Genomic DNA, 21,128 nt, shown 5'->3' with positions numbered 1-21,128 from the left:
TGAAAATTTCGTATGGGCTGAGCTGGGAGGGGAAAGGAACAAAAACTGCTGTGCCAAGCTCTTGCGATTAAGCCCTCAAGCTCTTGCAATGCCCACTTATTTCATTACGATGCTTTCCTCACAAAGTTTGTGAGAATAGAGCGTGCAAACCTTCTGAGTGACTGGAAGTCTAATTTCAAATAAACAGCAAATCGTTAATACTTACTGGATAAATCTTGCACAATTTTCCCCTCGGCCTCTGGCCACCTCTTTCTAGTTCAGACGCAAACTCAGAGGAAGCTTGATTGTTTTAACTTAGTTTCTTTTTAAGGTTGTTCAGCTCTGAGCCTCTGAGCAAAACTGGAGGTGGGAGGCTCATGGGGATTGAAGCAGAAGAAATAACCCCCACAATGTTTTACTGCTGATTTGTACACTCTGTCAGCCTGGAATATACATTATAAAAAGGGGCTGGCAAAGCCACTTGGGATTCCTGTGTGCACCTCTTCAAAAAAGCAGCCCTCGCAGAGAAATGGAAAAAGCAGAGTAGAGTGGGAGAAGGAACTTAAATTGGATTTAAAAATTGCTTTCCTGAAGAACAAGGACCATATTTATCAAGGAAGAGAGACTTCTGACAGAGGACAGATTCACTTAAAGTAGGAATTTGCAACATCTTCATCCAGCATATAAATGAACCTTAGATGAACTTTTACTTAATGTTATTTTATTCCCTTGTCTCTTCTTGCTGTTTGTGGGCCTGACCACACATACATAAATATCCCCAGAGACTGATGCTTGCCTGCTGTTTCCAACTCTCCTGGGAGTGAGAAGTAGCAGGGATGTCAAGAGGGTCCAGATCCTAAGAGATTACAGTTTGGCAGAGTATGGACTAGGGTGGGTAAAGTTTGCATGAGCAGAGTTGGACATCCGAGTCTTCACCTGAATTATGCTTGAACTCTGAACTTTAATTAAAGGGCTGCTAATTTAAGGAGGCGTATTTCTAAAAAAGCCGGGCGAAGCCTAGCTGCGGTCCTGCTAAATAGAGATGTGAGAGCATCCACGCATGCTGGACGAGCAGGGGACCTACGTGCAAAGTGCAGCAATAGGGCAATTAATTGCAAAACATGCTGTAGCAGCAGCTGCTTCTCTGGCGCTGACCTGCCAGAGCTGCTGGATCTTTCAGCTAAACGCAGGCCAGCCCAAGTCTCGATTTAGCTAGAAATCAGCAGTCCAGCTGCTTTCGGAGTTGTGCCCTTATCCTCCGGAGACAGGCTGAACATTGCAAAGTCTTCCATGAGAACCATGATTCATATGCCAGTGCACAGCTGCTGAAGATCCCTGGGTATGCCCAGATGATCCTGCAACTGATGCCTCTGCTATGGTGTGAGGGTGGCTTTTTTTTGGTGTGGTTTTTTTTTTTTTTTTTCTGTTGTGGTGTGAATGAAGGAGTACCTAGTTATTTCAGATTCAGGTGGATAGGATCCCTGCTTCATTGTTGGATGCAGTGGGAATACAGCCTCTTGAGATTCCCCTTCTGCCTGTTCTTTCCTACCTTGACACTATATAATTTCCTAGGTCTTCTCTTCCATTCGAGTGAACGAGATAGGATCGCTCTTTCTCTGGATGGTATTTGTTGCACTAGGAAGCACGATGAGGGGAAGGACAGCTTCAGAATCTGTGCATTTAGCACATGTATATGCCTGCTGAGATGGAAAGCGTGGTTAGACTATTGCACGTGCATGCAAAGCCAGACAACTTTATTCTTTCACCCAGCATCCCTTGCCACTTCAGTTCTTTGTCTCTTTCAAGCAAACACGTGTGGGGGGGAAGGGTCTCTGAGTGGGAGTTATCACCTTCTAAGAATTGGCTTAAGACCAGCTGAAACAAGGTTTGCTTGTGACCTACATAATTCTGGCCTAGATCTCTGGCCCATAGAAGGGGAAAAAAACGGCTGCATGCTGCAAAGCTCCAGGCGCTGCAGACTTCTTGTCTTCTTGGTGTTTCTTGTGCGTTTAGCTTTCTTTGCCTTCCATTTTCAGCTTAACAGTTTTGAAATGTCTTTTCAAGGCTGTCCTCTCACTAACGGCATTAAAATTGCACTGCTTCAGGTGTAGTGAGGTAGGACAAGGCTGATGTTGGGGACTGCAGGAGGTGGGGGGTGTCACGGGAAGTGTTGGAAAGCTTTCATCTAAAATAATTGGGATTAGGTGTCTCTGTCATTGTAGAGTTTGGCTTCCAAGTTGTGTTATCCTACCTGTTGCTCTCCGTCTTGGCTCTGCTTCCTCTCCTATCTGCTGAATCCAGAGAACACACAGGCTTCATGCACCCCTCTGTATCATGGTGGCCGCTTCTGCTGAATTCTGGATTTTGGACTCGAAAAGCTCATAGGAGCTGTGGAGAAGGGGAGAGGGGAGGAAAGGAGGGCTGTCAAACATATTATCTTCTTTTTTTTTTTTTTTTAAATCTCTTTTTGAGGGAGTGAAGGCTAAAGGGAGGAGAGGGACTGAGCAGCCCATAAAGGAGACTACTGATGCTAGCTTATTTAACAAGAAAAACAGATAAAGATTAGGGTTCCTATGGCAACTGGCTACCAGCAGAAGCACCTCAAGGATTTGGGGAGGAGAGGGGGATGGTGAAATAGTTTAGCACAAGGCCCAACACTTTGGATTGAAAAGACCTCTTCCCAGCTGCAGCAGCAGCATCAGCTCCTTTGCTGAAGAACGACGTTTCTGTGTAACCAGCACCAAAGGCGGAGGATGAATTCTCCATGTTGGTTTAGCTAGGTCTTAAAGTCACGAGGCAGAATATTTTACAGATGGTCCTGAATTATGTTCCCTCTCTCTGTGGTTTGAAAGAGAGGAATGGGAGATGGTGAGGGTGAGATGGAGGGACCTTAGAAGCTGAATGGCAAGTGCAGAAGGGGCATTAGTTAAGGCTTGTGGATATGATGTGTAGTTGTCACCCCTACTCTGGGAGGTCCTAGGAGCCACGTTCCTTCTCCCAGATCTGATGACACCTGGAGAGCAGCTTTCTTCTCTGGCCTTCAGACCGTCCCATCTCAAAATCAGAGGGGATAAGTGTATGTACAAGCATTGCTCTTTCAGCAGAAAACTTAAAATGTCGGTTTTGTTTCATTGGGTTGTTTTTAAACTACAGTGCTGTAGTAGCTCCAAGAGCCTGGGTGCTTGGTGCTTGTGTTTGTTCACTGCTCGACGCCAGCCGTCCTGCTGAGAACAACATCTCTCACCAGGTATTGTGGCTTTTCCATTTGGAGTTAAAATGCCAAAGCGTGTAGTCGTTTGATTCTGGGAGTGAGAGAAGGCAGAAGGAGGTTAAGTATAGCCTTTGTTTAGATCAGCACAGCATGGAAAATAACCGTCTTTGTACAGCCTCAAGGCTGTGTATTGGAGGTCCTACTGAATGACTCCCTGATCAACCCCAGCCCTGGGAGGCTGATTGAGTGATTTCCTTAATTGGATTTTGTTTGTTGATCTCACTTTCTTGACTTTTTTTTTTAATAACTCATTATAATCATGCCATTCTGTCTACTGGAAAAAAAACCACACCTCATGCTGAGAAGGAATTGTATTTGTCCTTTGGCATCTGGTGGTTGGCATAGCTTCCATTAGAGCTCACGTTGCGGCTGAGCAGTGGACACAGTGCAGCGCTCCCTGCTCATCCTGGGGTACGCACACACAGACATGCACCAGCTTGTGCCGGCAAGGGTGTGTGAGAGAGAGTCCATCAATCAATCTGCTAGTGAAATCTGAAATTGGGCTGATTTTGGTATTCAAGGATTAAATAGCAAGTTGTGAGCTTGTCCTACCAGAAAGAGCTGCTGTTTGAGTTGCATGATATAATGTGTGCCTGGTTTCATCAGCATTGACTGTCCAGGGTTAAATTATATGGTTCATCCCAGGTTAGGAAAGCACATGGAGGATGAGTGGTAGGAGAAGACTGCATGTAGCAGGACTAAGGCATGCATGGATCTTATAGACACACAAAAATAACACAGGGGGATGCAGGGACTTTATTCCTGATCAGAAAAGCTTTTGTCCAAAATTTTGATAGGTCATAGTTGTTAATAAGAGGACCTATCCTACTATAGTTAAAATTGGAGAGAGTGGATGGGGAATGAATGTGGAAGGGAAGAAAGGGTAGGAGATGGGAAATATGCAGTAACGTGATGAACGAAGCATTTGAGCCTAGAGAAGGCTGATACATGAACCTGAATAGAATTCAGGAAAATGAAATATAATGAGGAGGTTTGAAACTAGGGTGGGGAGAGAAAGGCACAATGCATGCTGTGTGGGTAGGAATGAAATGGGGGAGTAGGAACCGAATAGGATAAAAGGGGAAGGGAGGAATGGTTAGCAGAGAAAATGAACTGGGGAAGAAAGGGAGGGATTTGTAAGGCAATGGGAGGGAGGAGCTTTAATGGAGAAGGTGGAAGAAGGAAGGTAGGCAAAGAAAATAAATGTAATGAGAATGCTGAATTAGACAGGCGTGGGGGGGAGGATACCAAAAGGTGGGAGCAGGAAAAGGAGGAGAAAATGTCCTATTACCTAGGGAAAGCAAAGGTTTTTAGAAATACATAGCATTTATTTTAAAGTGTGTGTGTGGGAGCCAAGGTTAATTGGAGAGAGCTGTGGACATCAAAAAACCTCAGAAAAAAAGAATAGCGCTAAAAAGGAAAAAAAGTGGGAAAATAAAACAAAACAGAAAAAAGAAACAAAAGCCAAGTGTGGCAGTGTGTTACTTTGCAAACACTGTGCCATCAGGAGCTCCTCAGATAGACATGTTCCTGTGAGTTCCCATATCATCTTATCTTTGTATTCCCCTTGACCCTGTAAAAAGACCCATTTCTATAGAAGTAGACAGCTAGGGCACAAATGCCTTTCCCAAAGGAAATGAAATCTCCAGAGCTACAGGGCATGCCTGTCTTGAAAAGCGCTGAAAAATGTCCTCCACACTGCCTCTGCCCATATGTTTGCTTCATAAATTTAGGGTCAGGGCACTCCTTAATTCCAGTTTCTAACGCCTTCCTGTGGTTCAGAAAAAGCTCTTAGTGTTCGTAGGACTGGGTAGCATACATGTTTTAGAGTAATTTGTATAAAGGCCTGATGTTAGAGACTTGAATTTGGTGGTAGGAGCTAATGCTGTCCTCAAGAAGCAGATGTGATCTGCGTATCTTGAGTGGCCGACAGACTGAACCATACAGGACACGACCCTATAACATTCAAAACTGTTCTGTGACCAACGCCCAAACTATTTTGGGGAGGGAGCCTGTTGTCATTCTCTTGCTTGCCTTGACTGCGCTGGGGCAGCCGTGACAAGTTGTGGCTGGCAGAGCTATAGGGAAATGCCTATTAGCTCCAGCTGCCCAGATAGTAATGGCAAAAAATCAGGAGGGTGTATGGGATTGTCCTGCAAATCCGTAAGATTTGTTCTTGCGGCAACAGTGATGTGCCTAGAAATGCCACGACTTCTATGCTAGACCTCAATGCGTCTTGTGCTCTGAATGAATTCATGAGTATAGCCTGTGGCATCTTACTTCTCCCTTGTTCTGGTCTGCCTGCAGAACAGCGTATTAAGGAAAGCTGTGACACCTACCCTAGGCACTCACTTGTGGCTAAACTCTGTCAGAGAGGGGGAAATGCCAAATCCATGAGCTGGTTTGTAAGCACTGTGAAGGAATTCTTCTAGAGGGGGTTGCAGCCATTCAACCCCTCTGCCTCCCAGACCTTTTATACATTTCCCATTTATAGCATTTATAGTCAAAGATTGAGTCAACAGGGTCAGTGGTGGATGGGGTGAAGCCTCGGGGGTCTTCAGCCAGACAGAGCGTCTGGCAGACTGAGCGGTTTGTGTGGAGTTAATACTGGCATGACTATGTTTCTAAGGAAGGCTTCCCTTTCCCAGGCTTAGTTTCAGCCTACTGATCTCTCACCTTGTCCCTTCTGATCTCCTTCTGCAATTGTTGCCATCAGGAGCCAGTTTTAGTGCATCGCTTCTCCATCTTACTTACCCTTTCATTGGGAAATGATGTTTTCCCTTCATCTGGAAACCTTCCACTCCTGTTTCCTCTGCGTACTCTGCACTGGGGTTCTGCATTAGTAGTAACTTCTAGGTGTTCAGCCCTATTTGAAGTAAAATAAGATGTTATATTACAGCTGCATCTGAAATGTAGAATTTCAGTAGTGGGCTGAACACGAGTGGAAATCAATCACACCTTTGGCTAATCTACAGGAAAAAATGCATTTCTGCTTGTGTGAGGTGTACAGGCTTGTGTGCCTGTCAAAAACACCCCCTTTTTTTTTTTCAATTTTTGAAAAGGTGGTGGGAAAAACAGTAGAGACTTAAAAACGAACAAAAAAAAAAAGTAGGGGGGAATAAAGAATGAGACTGTGCTGGCCATTGGGTCCTTTCTCTGTGATCACAGGTAACCATATAACAATTGCACGCTCTAGGCTTGTCTGGAAAAAGAAAAGATATTCTAAATTTTCTTGTATGAAAAATTGTAAGGGACTCTTATATCCCTGTAGCAAGATTAAGCCTCTTAGCATGACACTTGAAAAACTCTTCTGTGCCACAAAGAACCATCAAGAGAGATGCCAGATGTTTCCAGCCTCCTGGGTCCCTGCAGGAGTGGGAATCTGGAGGTGAAAATACTGAGATTATCTCGGGGAAACGCACCATGCCATCTGCTTTAAGGAAAGGTGGAAAAATCCCAATGGCTTCTGCTGGTCTGAGGCTTGTGGGAAAGGCATTCCTGATGCTGGGGTGGCGATTGCTTCACTCATGGGGTTATGAGCAAGACACCAGTCAAGCAGCTGAGGGTCTGACTGTGTGGTTAACAGCACCAGTGCTCCCCCCTCAAGGTCTCAAATAGTGGATTTTCATTGTAAGGAGGACAATCTGCACGGAAATTAAAGGAATGTTAGATGGTATTTCCAGCCTATGACATCTATTAAAGCTATTAAAGTAAGCCAAGAGTTATAAAGAAGGTTAATTTGTTCTCTTACAGAATCTCAAAATAATAGCATAATCTATCGAGACTCCTACCACTGATCCCTGCAAACTGCCTCCCACTCTTCTGGTGGTGTTAACCGCTTCATGCAAGCGTAACAAAGACGGGGAAGGTCAGTTGTTCTTAGTCTGATCCCTGGCTCTCTGCTACTGTAAAGTGACCCTGCATTTTTTTTATTTTCATTTTTTTTTTTCATTTCTAAGTGGGTTTTACCTGTCCCCAACTGGTATCGGTGCAGCTGCATGTAAAACCTCTATTGTCTTAATTGTGAGCGCTGCTGGCTTGTGTTGAACAGCAGTCTTGTTTAGGGAAATTGGCTTGTTTGTTTTGGACATTAAATATTTAAAGCTTCCATTCTGGTGTGTATTTTTTGGCCAGTGAGAGGAAAAACTGTTTGAATGCTTTTTCTCTTTGTTTTCCCTGTAGTGTGCTTGCCCTCCAGCACTGGCTAGGTAAGCAATTTTTATAAAAGGGAGGGTTTTTTTTCTTTTGCTCCTGACGCAGCTTTTCTTGCTAGCTTGGAGCTACAAGTTTCTCAGGATGAAACATCCACCTTATGCAGATCTCTGGAGCTTTTTTAAGAAAAAGTCGTCCTCCTCCCACTCCTCAAACTTGCGTGGCTTTGTACCACCGTTCCTGCTGCGTGCCTGCTGCCTGTCACAGAGCTGCACAGAGGCTTGGCTTAAGTTCTCTTCTTTTTCCCTTTCCCTGTGGTCTGAGACACTGCTCTTGTGTCATGACAGGGCACTGTCTGCACGTGATGATGGCTTTGCCCTGGTAAATTGTGAGAGACAAATGGTTTCTCCAATTGGAAGTGCCAGATTTTCTCCATCTCAATATTCGATTGAGAATTAGGACAAACGGTTGTCTATTTTCACATAGCTCTACTCCTGCAGCCTAAAATGGCTTTCAGGCGGAGATTACCACCAAGAAAGAAAATGAGAAAGACCTGATCGCATGTGTGAGTTCATCAGTTCTGAAAAGGGAGCTCCTGTGAGGACAAAACCAGTGCTGATACCTCAGCATGTGCTGGGGCAAAATACTTAGCTGCAGCTGCTGCCCTGAGGCAGGATGGATTTTAAACTGCTGCTTGCCTTATTTGTACTGACGAAGCTTAGTTGGCTGCCAGTGAGCGAGACCTGGCAAATAGAAACAGCCTGTGTTAGCGTTTGTAGAGGGAGGGCACTAAGAATTTCCAGAAATAAGCATTTTACGCTAGAAATAAGTGTGTGTGTGTGGGAAATCAATATGATCTGCAAAGTGGAACCAACCACGATGACTAAGACAAAAAGAGACAAACAGTTGCCCCAGTCCAGGAGCAAATGACTTTTGGAGCCTAATTGTGTTGGGTTAGCTTTTTGCAAAAGGAAGAAAAATTGTGCTGAGAGCAGCCTGTGCTTATGCCCGGCTTTCACAGCCAGAGGTAGAAACGCTTCAGGGATCCTTTCTTAGGGGCACTTTTCCTCTGGTCAAAGGCAGAAAACACCACCTGGCTCCTGAAAGGCAGGTTGTTCTTTGTGTGCTCTGCAGACTGTTGAGAGGTGGGGTGAGCATGTTGGAGAGCCTGGGTGAATCATGCAAAGGTAATTTCTATACTGCAGGACTAGAAGGTGCCATGGAGAAGGGACATCAGCAAGAAGGTGTAGGCGTGGTGGAATAGCATACCTCCCCCAGCCTTTGGTGATGGGCCAAGCAAAGCCAAGGATTTTCCAGCTGGAAGCCTACCTCAGGCATGTCCGATCAAGGACGGGTCAGGAGGTTGCCCCAGAAGTGTCCAGAACAAACCAGTGATGAGGCTGGAGGCTTTGCTGCTGACTCAGTGCCTGAGGCAGCCTGTGCCTCCTGCCAGCCATGCGGAGGCAGCTGTGCTTCCCCTGCACTTGCCCACCGACAGCCTTTCGCCCTCTGAGCTCCCGAGCACGAGCACTTACGCTTTGCAGAGATAACTTGGGGCTTAGCGCAATTGTGAGCTTGTTTTGTTTTGTTTTTTTTTTCTTTTTTTTCCTTTTGCTTTATTCTCTGCGTAGCTGCCGCACGCTGTGCTCAGCAAAGAGATCTTCTCATGACCCTTCTCAGCCCTACCGGCAAAGACTGACCCCAGCACTAGCTAAGTATTTTGAGCTTCACGGTTGCTGCTAAAAAAAAAAAAAGTAAAGGCTTTTAAACTGCGCTTTGCAAACTGTGCTGAAGGTTTCATAAAGTGGGTATTTTTAGCATGTCATAAAAATATAAAGTCCCACTCTTATTTTTATCCCTTCAATCTCTGCAAAATTAATTGAAAGCATTTTACCTTGCTCTCCTTTGGTTCCCTGACTTTCAGAAACTAGCTAACTTTAGGACCCAGGAGGGAAGGCATCATCAGATGTTGGCAAATGCTGGCCATGTTGTGTGTCTATTTATAGTAGGCGTGTGTCTAACCACCTTGTCTTCTTTTCTTAGCATCAGCTGGACAAGCTCAGCTATCAATTATCCATGAAGCTAATGATAATACAAGGAAAGCTATGTAAAGCAGGTGCTCAGAGGAGAGAGAAAAAGGGGGGGAGGTAGGTGACAGGACAGGGAAAGATGAGGTTTTAGGAAGTGGAAAAGATCCTTTTGCTCAGCCTGAAAACCCTTATTATCTGTAATAATTATTAATAACAGGGGTTCCTGCACAAAGTCATTGTGACTGCTTTCAGCTGGTACGTCCCTCCCAAATGTTATTTCCCTCATTTATTTTCATTGTGTTGGCAATCAAAGGCAGTGGGTTTTTCTTCTTTTTTTTTTTATTTTTTTTTTTTGCTTTTAATAGACCTTAAGCTGGGTGTTCTCCTCCCCCCTCTCTGTCCTGGGTTCTGATATTTGGGTTGGTAATAGCAGGTTCTAGTTTCCTTATGAAAACTGAGCCTCTGCTATTTCTTATGCTTGGAGATTGCATGTCTACGTTTGTTTCCTCTTTTGTCTCCATTTCAGAGAGGATTTTGCCTGTAGGGACTCTGGGGGAAGAAGGGAGCAAGCGAAGGGGTGTCGTTCCACTCGTTGGCAATGACAAAGCTGATTGTCAGCTATTTATCAGCCTTTTTTTTTGTGGGTTTTTTTTTTTTTTTTGATGGCTTGGGCTTTGCCGCTTTCCTCTCTAAGCACAGGGGGGTAGGACAGCGTGAACTCTGCTCTTGACAGCAGCTCAGGTTCTGACACCATCTGCCGCCTAATCCACTTCCAAGGAAGGGTGTGACGTCTGTGTGCATGTGTGTGCACATATACGCTCCCCACCTAGCCATACATCATTTCAGCAGGCTCCTACCGACCAGCTTGCAGGCGCCACTTCTCTTACAAGAACTGGCCTTTGATACTTCTTTTCTTCCTCCCGCTTTAGATTTCCCTGATTCAGCTTGACATATTGTGGTGGGAGGCAGGGAAGGGGGCTTATGAGTTGAAACAGGAGAAGATTTCCTCAAAAATTGAACACCTCTCTATTTTCCTACCTAGCCTGGCTCTCTGAGGTGCTGGACTTTCAGATTTATTTTTTTGTTCGCTTTTCCTGGAAGTTATGAATGTGGGATGCATGGATTTTTTTTGCAAAAGCAGCAGGAAACAGAACAGGTGTAAATTGTCCGTGCCAGGCTCCTTGGATAGCTGGTAAGTGGGCTCTTGCAGGAACTGTTGAATTTTAAGCTCTTCAGTGACATAATGGCCAGTCTTGTTTGACTGCCGTCTGCAAGCACTGAATGTATTTCAAGCTTTCTGTATCTCCTTCCTCTAATAACACACAAAGAATGACAGTTATCACGCGTGATGCTGTATCTGCTGATGTTTTTAGATGCACCGTGTTCAACACAGTTCGCTGATTGCGCTGGATCATGTTTGCTCATGTCATTCAGTACTGTGCACACACAGCGCTGTGGAAAATGGCATGAGAATGGAGATGGGGAGAGCAGAGGGGCCTTGGGAAGGATGGAGGGATGGCACAGTATGCATTCAGAAATGCCAGTCCTTTTGCTTGTAGTCATTGGTTATGCCATTTTTTTCTGGGCAATGGTAAGGAATGTTTGAATTAGCTTCTGGAAAGGAATAGTTCTCTACTGCTGGGCAGCTCTCACACCTGAGCGTTGTGATTTCTCCCTCCTGGGTGCCCACAGATAACCCTTTCCTCCCCATTTGAAAGGGTATCCTGGGGGTCATTCCTGGCTGAGAAGGGATGAATAGGACTCCCTTCAAAAGTTAATACAGTCTTTGGAAAGACATCCCTGCCTGTGCCAAACAAGGGATGAGGAATTCAACGTTCCTGCAAAGCCGAAAAGAGTTCTGCCATGTGATGCAGAGGGTTTGACACAGGGTTTCCTGGTGGATCTGGAAAGACTGTCATCATCTGCAGTGGGCTTTAGATCAGGCTCAGTTACAGCTTTCATTGGTTCCTGTGACATTCTGCTTTGCTTTGGGGTTGGATTTTCCCCCCCCCCCCCCCCCCGCTCCATCTGCCTTTGTAGACGACCTCCCTCATGTTCCAGGCACAGGCTAATGGCAGGAAGTTGTTTGCCTGTGTGACCTTCACAACAATTTCTGCATCATACTGAGCATGGACCGGAGGAATTCTGCTATTCGGTTGCACTTGGTTTCATCAATCACACTTAAAACAAAATAATAGTGGGAAAGGTTTCATACTGAATAATGCTCATTAATTAGGAAAGTTAAGGAACTTCATTGTGTTAATTGGACATAGATTTCTATATAAAACCTGGTTAATCAGCGATCTTTAAGTGCATTTTATTCATCATGTAACAGAAAAATGACTTTTTGACTCTTTGAGATTACTTGTGGAGGTATTAAAAGAGACATTTATATTAATACCATATTGACATGTATCGATGAAACCTGAAAACTTCTCTCCCTTTCCTACCACAGAAAATTGCTTTCATTTGTCACTTCTAAAGGGGGCAGGGGAATAATTCTCCACCCCCAGTTGGCAATTTAAGATTGATCTGACGAAGACAGAATATTTCAGACAATCGATTAAAGAACTTATCTTCCAACCCTAGTTTCAGCTCCTGTGTAGTATTGCATCCTGTTCGTAACAAGACACTTATAAGCTTCAGGTTATCTTTGAAAATGTGTTCTCCAGAACAACGTAATAGTTGAACGAGCAGAACTGTGTGATGCTGTGATTTCATTTAGAGGTTGTTGTCCTTCGCCTTTTGCACCTTTCCGTGTAGGGAAAATAGCAGTGTGCTCACAGAGGAACTGGACTTCTGAAATCACATTCTTTTTACTTGAACATTCAGTCATTTCTCAGTGAAACGTGCATCTACAAAACAATGGAATAAATGGTAATAAGTTTGTGTGCATGAGAATTGTGCCTCATTTTAAATTCATAGTATTTAGAAAGTCCTTCCTTTCCGAGTACATTTGTTTTCCATTAGAAAATATCTTCTAATGACTACTAATTAATACTGATATATAGGTCATCTAAGATAAAAACAAAACTTCTTTCACTGCTGAAATATCTCTAGGGAATTAGAAAGCACTCTTTTCAGTATTATAAAGCTTAGTGATTTGTTGTTTACCAGTTTTACCTCTCTGCTTCTGTGTGTCTACTGTTCTGTCTCAGCATGGGGACTGTGTCTCATAAGCATAGACCTTTGCCAACCTTCCCTTGAGGTTTTGGCAGACCCACGCGGAGAGGGGTGAGGATTTCTCTTGGGCATAGGTATTCCCACTGTGCCTCTAGCCAAGGAGCAAGGAGCCCATGAGGAAAGCTGGTCCTCATGGGAGGCACAGACTGATCTTGCAGCCAAAAGCTTGGAAAATTCCAAATAAGCTCCTGGAAAGCCATGGATGTTTAAACCAAATCCAGACATTTTGGGGTTCAATTTCCAGAAAGAGATTTCATGCATGTGGGCAGAGCAGTGTTGTCTGAACGCCTGCTTTCAGAAGACTCTTTAGTCAGCTTATTATAGTCAAACTTATCCAGCACTATGGATAAGCTGAAACCCTAAGAAAAACCAAAAGCCCAAACAAACCAAAAACAGAGTTGAGGCTTCCCCTCCCTTTGCAACATTGGGAGTAACTGTTGGAGAAAAGGGGCAACAGGGGATGCTGAATGTGCTCCTGGGTCTGGCAGTTTGGAATTATTCTGGCTGTTACCTGTATCACCTGTTTGCCTGACTCTGGCTGGGTGTGCTGTTCTCTGTGCAGCTAAAAGCTTCATTGTTTCTATTGACTTTAGCAGCAAACATAATGTAGTTTCTGAATGTGCATAAAGTTTTAAATGGAGTATATTGTAAATATTTTATATTTAATAGAAATACATTATTTATAATATTCTTTATATTAAATACATTTATATTAAATACATTAAGTATATTGTAAATATTTAAATATATTAAGTGTATTACAATCATGCTGGATACCCATGTTGAGACCACTAAGCTAATCTGCTGAGCCTGGGTGCATAGTCATTTTGGAAAATGGTGTCCCTTTCAAGTCTGATGTTTTAATTTCAAATTGACTTTGAAAATATAAGTAATAGGATGTGACACTTTCATTCCCCTTATTTTGGAAATGGTGGATATAGCGTACGTTTTCTTGTTTCCTCATGTGTAAAATGCATAATGGGTTAACTATGGTCAACGTTTCATAGGTTGGTTTTAGGCTGAATACTTTTAACACCTTTAGTCTCCTGTGGACAAAGGTAATCTCACAGGTCAAATTATTATCTGCAGCTGTATAGGCAATTGGAAGGCATTTTTTTCCACTTGGTCTGGAACTGAAAGTCAAATTTGCCATAGTTCCTTAAAGGTGATGGTAGTAATTACTCTACAGTGGAAACTCTTGGGTAAACCCTTGGTTGCCCAAAACCTAGATTTATGCCACTGGTGTCTGTGTTTTGTTTTGGGTTTTTTTTTTTGTTGTTGTTGGTTTGGTTTTTTTGTTTTGAAATGAGGGGAAGAAGTGATCAGAAATACCAGTGAGGAAACTGGAAGTCTGATGGTAATCTTTAATCTATGAGAAAGATACTCTATTTTCATATTTCAAAATTTTCAGACAGCAGCAGTTTGCAGTCAGATTCAGGATGGCAAGCTCTGATTTCGGTGCATCTGTGGTGACCTCAAGGCAAACTTCAGTTTCCCAGTATGATTAAATTTAAAATCAAGTTGTTAACCTCATATTATGGAAATATCTGTTGCAAGCAAACTTGAGGTTTTTACATCAGGAGCAAAACATTACTCTGTATTACTTACTATTAATACTCTGGATTTTGATCTGCTTGTGCCTGGTTTATATAAAGCAACTTAAGAACCCAGGGGGTGGCAGATCACCTAGACCGGATGATACTCGTCTTGGGTTACTGCAGGGAATAAAGTGTGAAATAGCAGAGGTACCGATGAGGACATGTGGTATATCCTGAAAAATCAGCAGCTGTTCGTGACAATTGACAAAGCACCAGTGTGGGATCTACTTCCCAAATGGAGCAGCCAGGTCTGGGCCATCAGGAGATGGGCAAGCTGCCTCGCTGCTGCAGGGGGACTGAATGAGAGTCTCCGGAGAGTGATGACGGGCAATGGCTGGCTGGGCATAATTCTAGGGTCAAATTACAGTTTCATTTGGAAGGAGGAATCTTACACCTGTTAGACTCCGTAAGAACGAAGTTGCACAGACGTGGGATTACACATGGACACAGAATAAGGACTGTGTAGTGTGGTAGGCTTGAGTTACTATGTTTTTCAGAGGGCTTTTTCTTTAAGTTACGTGTCAGGACTTGTAATACACACCATGAAATGGTGACAATAATAATTAGAAAGTGAATATAACTTCTGCCAGCTCTCATCTCTGGCCTGCCAAAGAATGCTCATTTTAGATAGCAGGTTCTTAAGTTCCGGTTTGTTTTGCTCTGAAGCAGTACATACATTTTGTATCTCACCCTGGAGATAGATGAATATAGCTCATCAGGGTATTCTTATTCTTTGATTTCTGGGAGATCTGCGTGCAATGGTTGCTTCATCAAATGTTCCTAACGTTTGAATAGTCTCAAATACCCCAGTGCAACCAAATTGTCAAAGATGAGCACAGAAAGGACACGTTCTCCTAAAACTCCAGATGAGTATTTGTGCCCATGCCAAATGCTGCAAGCACGCGAAAGCATGCGTACGCAGTGCTGTGGCTTCTTTTAAAGGAGACAGGGACCATCTGTGTAGCTCTCAACTCTTGGATGCCACCTGAGAGAAGTGGGTGTTGGCCTCTTCTCCCAGGTGAATAATGACAGGACCAGAGGAAATGGTCTGAAGCTGTAGCAGGGGAGGTTTAGATTAGATATTAGTAAGAATTACTTTACTGAAAGAGTGGTCAGGCCCTGGAACAGCCTGCCCAGGGAGGTGGTTGAGTCACCATCCCTAGAGGTGTTTAAGAAACGTCTAGATGTGGCGCTTCAGGGCATGCTCTAGTGGCAGAGATTGTAGGTTGTTTGGTTGGACTCGATCTTAAGGGTCCTTTCCAACCATGAAGATTCTGTGATGTTACAGGGTAGCCCGACTGAACAAGGGAGGTGAAGAGCTCTGTGGCCTTTAGACCCTGAGCACCCTCTTCCTTTAGGGGGGCGATCCCTTTACATGATAGTATCAACACTGAGATAAAGCTGAAGGTAAAGATTCCCATCTGTTTGCCTGCCTGTGTGTTTTTTGGAGAAGCAGAGCATTTCATAGGCCTGTCAGCAGGGCAGTTTTCACTTGCAGTAGTCATATTTGAAGAAAGGGAGAGGAGAAAGTGTTTGGTAGAGACTGTGAAGGATGTCAAAAATCTCCAAGTAGATTTTGGTGCACCAGGGATTATGTATCATGGCGACGTTCTCTAAATGTCAAGTAATGTGTGCTGGTGAAAATGATCTAAATTCACATATAGTGACGTGCTCTAAAGCTGTGGGGTTCTCCAAGGAGTAAAAGTCACCGCGGATATTTCAGTGAGGATATCTAAACAGTGTTACTGCACTTGGAAAAACAACAACAACAACAAAAAAAAAACCCAAAAAAAAAACAAAAAAGGGGGAGAAAAAAGAGAAGAGGAGATTTCTGAGGAGTACAGGGGGAGGTAAAGTAGAAATTTAAGTCGGTATCTGGGTTCATCGATGTCTACTGTAATTTCTCAGGGATCAGTCTCTCCTGTAATAATCTTATTCTACTTTAAAATAGTCGATAAAAAGAGTGCACTTTCACTGTAATTAATCAAAAGCAGCATCGAGGTAGGAAACCTTTGCCTAACTCCTACTTTTGCCTCGCCTGCACAGATCTTGAATGAAACTCGCCAGGTGTTTCCATATTTACTGAAATTCCCTTAACTCAAGGTTTTCCCTCCGCTTCAGGGTAGAAAATGTTCATCTAATCATTCTGAATTGTGAATGTATCACTGGAGTCCTTTGGCTGGAGAGGACCTCCTATGAGGAGCACAGTGCTCCCCTGCCAAAGGTCTTTATTTGTTATGTTGATTTAAAGAAAGCATCTGAAATGATTTATTTTGTCACTTCTCTGTTCTCTTTTCTGGTGAATATGTATGCAATTGTGAGGAACCGAGAGCATCTCACGTGGCCCTGTTTTTGAGTGGGAAACTGCTATTTTAAATCAGGTTTGAAAAGATTATTTTTAAAACTGAGGATTGTGCCCTTAGCAAAAGCATTGGAGGTGTGGGGACATGGAGAAAGTATAGGGATTGGTATATTTAACCCTTTAAAGAGTTGTAGGTTGTGATTCATGCCCCTTCACAGGAGAGAAATAGCCTGTCATCTGGATATTTTGGAAAGACTGTGATACAGGGGCAGAACAGATGATGCGCGACTCAGTTTTTCCCCGTGAATGTAAGGTCTGAGATTTTGCTTACGACAGGAATCTGTCTTACATTGTTGTTTTCAGCAGTTGGTGTCAAAATGAGTGTGGCTAGTACAAATTGGTACTAAAAGCAGTCAGCAGTTCCTGATGGCAAAAATCTCTGCCCAAAGGGAAAAGCCTTGGGTCGGTGCAGCGTCCCTCTCACCTCCCTGGAGGTGAGGCTGAGAACTAACTCCCATGGGCTGGGTGAGCTGGGGTGAGTTAAGGTAGGGAGATGAGCAACATGAGGAGCTGTGGAAGCTCTTGTTATTCCACTGGATAGGTTTGATGTCTCACTAGCAATATTGGCAATTCATTGGCCTCTCTCAGAAAGGCTGTTGGGTCTAGGTTGTAAGTGCAACCCCTGGGGTATCTCTCCTCTTGACAGACAAGGAGGCACGCTCCTATGTACGTTTCCAGGTGGATCTCATCCTCTTCAAAGCAAAGTAGACAGATGACCTTTCTGCATAGCTGCTTTACCTAATACAGACTATGCACTCTGCAGGATGTTTTAGGTGAGAAAATTAGCACGTAAAATTCTTAGCATAGTGGTATTATTTAAGAGTTTGGTTTTTTTTTTTTTCCTCTCCTTGGGTCATTATCTAAATCACCCTGTGTCAGCAGACCTTGTGTTGGGATGTGAATTCCATGGAAGATGTGCCTAAAATTAGTTACAGAACAAAGTTGTTTCTTCACTATTTACTGCTTAGAAGCTCATCAGTGTTAGGGGTCAATTCATATTTTGGCGAACTTGTAAATATATGATTATTTCCTGTAAAGTGCAGAAAGGGTATTACGCAAAGTGGGACCTTGAGCAGTTTAGGATTATGCTCTATGGGAAAACACAAAACTGCTGTCATTATAGAGTCCATAAACCCTCGAATTGATCAATACTGTCACTCTACTGCGTCGCATCCTCTTCTGCCATTCCCTGTGTGGGAAGGAAATGGTTTTCTGAAAATGTTTCTGCTGATACCAGTGTTGGTGTTCCTAAACACAGAACAAATCCAAATGTTCTGGGCTTCAGTTATAGCCCAGCATTTCTTGCTCCTGCTCAATATGAGGCTCAGTTCTCTTATAAATTATTTGGCATGCATTTGGAACTCTCTCAATTTTACCTCAGCCCTGCAAAGGGGTAGGGTTCAAACATAGTTCACCGTGGTACTTTCTGTTCCACAAGGCGTACCCTATAGCTGTTTTGTTTAGCACAGTGGTCATCTTTGCAGTCATGTCCTATTTACAACCTCCAGGAAAAGTTTCATGGCTGTGCTGCTTGCGCTAGAAAAACTGTGCTAGCAACAATTTTTGCCTTTTATCCATAGGATAGGGACTTCTTTCTTTGTTTTATAAGTATTTTGCATTGCTGTTTAAATACACTTCTGTGGAAAACAAAGTTCAGTTTTTATTGTCCTTTCTATGATCAGGACCATTGACACGGAACTGTAGTTGTCGTCTTCCTCTCGGATCAAGGATGCCGATGTTTTTAAGGGGAGAAGGTGAGAAAGGCTTCAGAAATGCACTTTAATTTAGAGATGCGTGTGAATTTGAATAGATTTACAATGCTTCTCTAAAAACAATGCAGAACTGAAGTCTACAGGGCTTGAAATTGGAAGAAGTCTGAGACAACAAATGGAACTATTGGGCTGTATAGAAAATGATTGTCTGCGCAGCCCAGTGAACTGAGGGGAATTGCAGAGATAAAAAACTATATGCAGCTGAGTGCCCAGACTTTTTTTTTTCTTCATTGTGAGTGCTTCTCATGAAGCCTTACTAGCGGGCTAAAATAATTTAAGTGTCTTTGGTGTATCCTCCTTAGCGACCCAGTTTCATGCGGCAGAGGCTGTGAGCACCTCCACTTCTTTTCTTATTTGTTCAGCCCTTCCCAGTTTCCTGCAGGCATCAGGGACATGCTGGCCGTACTGGTGAAGTGGTGTGGCAAGGTTGCTGTGTCAGAGTTAACCGGCAGCTGAAAGGCAGCATAAATCTCTAAGCAGTCTGGTGACAGCAGTGGAGGCAGCTATCGAGGCACGCTTTGATTGCATTTGACCTAAGTATATTTAAATCTATTTAATCTAAATAGACACAGAGAAAACTGAGCAATGCTTCCTACCTCTGCGTTTTTATACTGTATTTGAGTTGTGTGTGGAAGAAAGGGAGATATTTATTCTGCATGCAGCTAGGGCATGTTATTCCGTTGTACCTTAACCTCCAGAAACGCTCCGTGAATTAGCAAAACTACTGTCCTCTTACAGCCACCTTCTTTGGACCACTAATAACTAACCCGTGAGCAAGAGCGAGTCGTATGTTACAGCTTTAGGGGTGAGCGGCTAGTGCTTTATTTCCAATACATGTGAGCTTTGAGATAACTCTGAATCCTCTAGGGATTTGGATTTACTATTGATATGCAGACAAATCCCTAAGCCTGACTGTAAAACTGCTCAAGGCTGGAGATGGGAATACTGAATACTGAAGTGGCAGTATTTAGTCACACTAATTCTGGTTCCTCTGCCAAAGCTGTTTGTTTATTTTATGATCTGATTGGCATAACGTATCTGTATTTGCTTCTTTTTTTGAACAGAATTCATCATCTCTAGTCTAGAAGAAACTAAATTGCATTGATCAAGGGGTGAAGATTCTTGATCTCGTAACTGATTAAAGACTAGAAGCAAATGATCAGTTTTTGGTCTAAAGGGATATTATCAGGGATTCACATGGAGCTGGAATGGTTGTTGCTAAATATGTTCTTGGAAACTGTTTGGAAACAGGAAATGAACTGTGGGGTGATGAAACTTGTATCTAGGCTACCCAAAACGAAAATTAATTGCAGCGTTGCAAAAGGATCACTTGTAGGGAATGGATGTGCTATAAAATAGGGGTGCAATTCTGTGTTCAGAGGGGTGTTTTTCTCCATCTGCATTACTTTGCAGTTAACTCAGGCAAGGTTGGACTGTGCATTAGTTATTACCCATTTGGAGAGAGATTTAGTAGTCACTGTAGATAACTCCATGAATATTTCTGCTTACTGCTCAGAGAAGCAAATATAAGTCAGAGAAGGCAAATAGAGCAATAGTAATTTGATCAGTGAAACGGAACAGTTTATGGATGAGAAAAGACTTGATAGAAGAAGTTTTACCAGCTTGAATGGCATGAGGAGCAAGCAGAATGCAGGTAGGGAACGCTAATTTATTCCTTCCCATGATGTAAGAGCCAGAGAGCATCAAATAAACTTGTCAAACAGGTTTAAAAGAATGGGAGTTATTTTTGCTCACAATTCAATATTATAAGGTGGATCTGATTCCCACATAATGTCACAGAGACAAAAAACATACCTCTATTAGAAGACCAAGTAAATGAACACTGTAAAAATCCATTGGTGAGCATGAATTAGGAGGATTTGACACAGACAACCTCAAGGAGCCCAAAGCTTTGCTTTGCTAAAGGCAGGATGGGGTTGTGGAAGGCAATAATATACCTTCAGTCTTGCCATGTTGTGTGCTCCTTCTACGAGCATCTATTACCAACTGTCCGCAGCCAAAAGCTGCTGGCTTAGGTAAACATTTGGTCTGTCTTGGTAAGGCTGTTCTTTTAGTCTTGAGGTCTGTCTACAGTAGACAGAGGTGAGCTTATTGTATCCTTTGCCCTGAGCTAGTACAGGCTGTGTGTGAGCTTGAGCCTGAGAACCAGCTCACCGTGTTGACATGATGCTGAGACTGATCCAAAAAGCCCTACTAGCAGGATTACTGGATCCTGCTGGCTCAGAGGGGCTCAGCATACAGGGTGGGCTGATGTCCATCCACACGAAGTGATATAGACATGGAGGTGCGTGCTGTCCCAGAGGCGTCAGGGCTGTGTGTGAATTTTGAGCAAGGGAGACCATCCTCGCCACGCTCTCTGAGCGTTTCCCTAGCAGCCAGCTTAGTTGACACATTACTTGGAGGAACCTAATTCCTTTCCTCTCCATAATATATATAGGGAGGCCATATTTCTTAATGTGGGATCTGTTATCTACAATGTATGCATTACGAAACTCTGCATCAAAACGTGTGAATCCTCTTCTGCCTGGAGCTTTTGTTCTGGAGCCTGTTTTTATTTTATGGATGGTTCCTGCTATGTTTCAATGTTTCAGTTTGTGTGTGGAAAGCTGGAATTTTAGCTGTACAGGGAAAGTTCACCAAGCTTGAAATAATCCATGTTGCCCACGTGATTCTTGTTTTGCTTTTGAAGGCGGGCAGCCCATGCTCAGAAAACCCCTCAAACTTCATAAAGATCAGTCTGAAAGAAGGAATTTTGCTGAG

At 43.3% G+C, this 21,128-nt stretch overlaps 1 protein-coding gene across 9 annotated transcripts in view; it reads left to right on the top strand.

Moving 5' to 3' along the window:
- The window catches only part of DGKI (diacylglycerol kinase iota), a 217,565-nt gene that overhangs the window by 28,771 nt on the left and 167,666 nt on the right, over positions 1-21,128 (top strand). Inside the window, exon 1 of one of the 9 annotated variants that reach the window (XM_063319757.1) lies at positions 10,296-10,624. The exons of the other annotated variants lie outside the window; for them this stretch is intronic. Within the exon in view, the coding sequence (XP_063175827.1) occupies positions 10,536-10,624 (89 nt within the window). The 5' untranslated portion in view covers positions 10,296-10,535. Of the gene's footprint in view, positions 1-10,295; positions 10,625-21,128 lie in introns of those variants that run through there. 9 annotated transcript variants of the gene reach the window in all.

Source organism: Chroicocephalus ridibundus, chromosome 1 (assembly GCF_963924245.1).
Source record: "Chroicocephalus ridibundus chromosome 1, bChrRid1.1, whole genome shotgun sequence".
Classification (NCBI taxonomy): Eukaryota; Metazoa; Chordata; class Aves; order Charadriiformes; family Laridae; genus Chroicocephalus; species Chroicocephalus ridibundus.
Note: the sequence above shows the minus strand (reverse complement) of the source record. Positions and strands in the feature narration are given on the sequence as shown.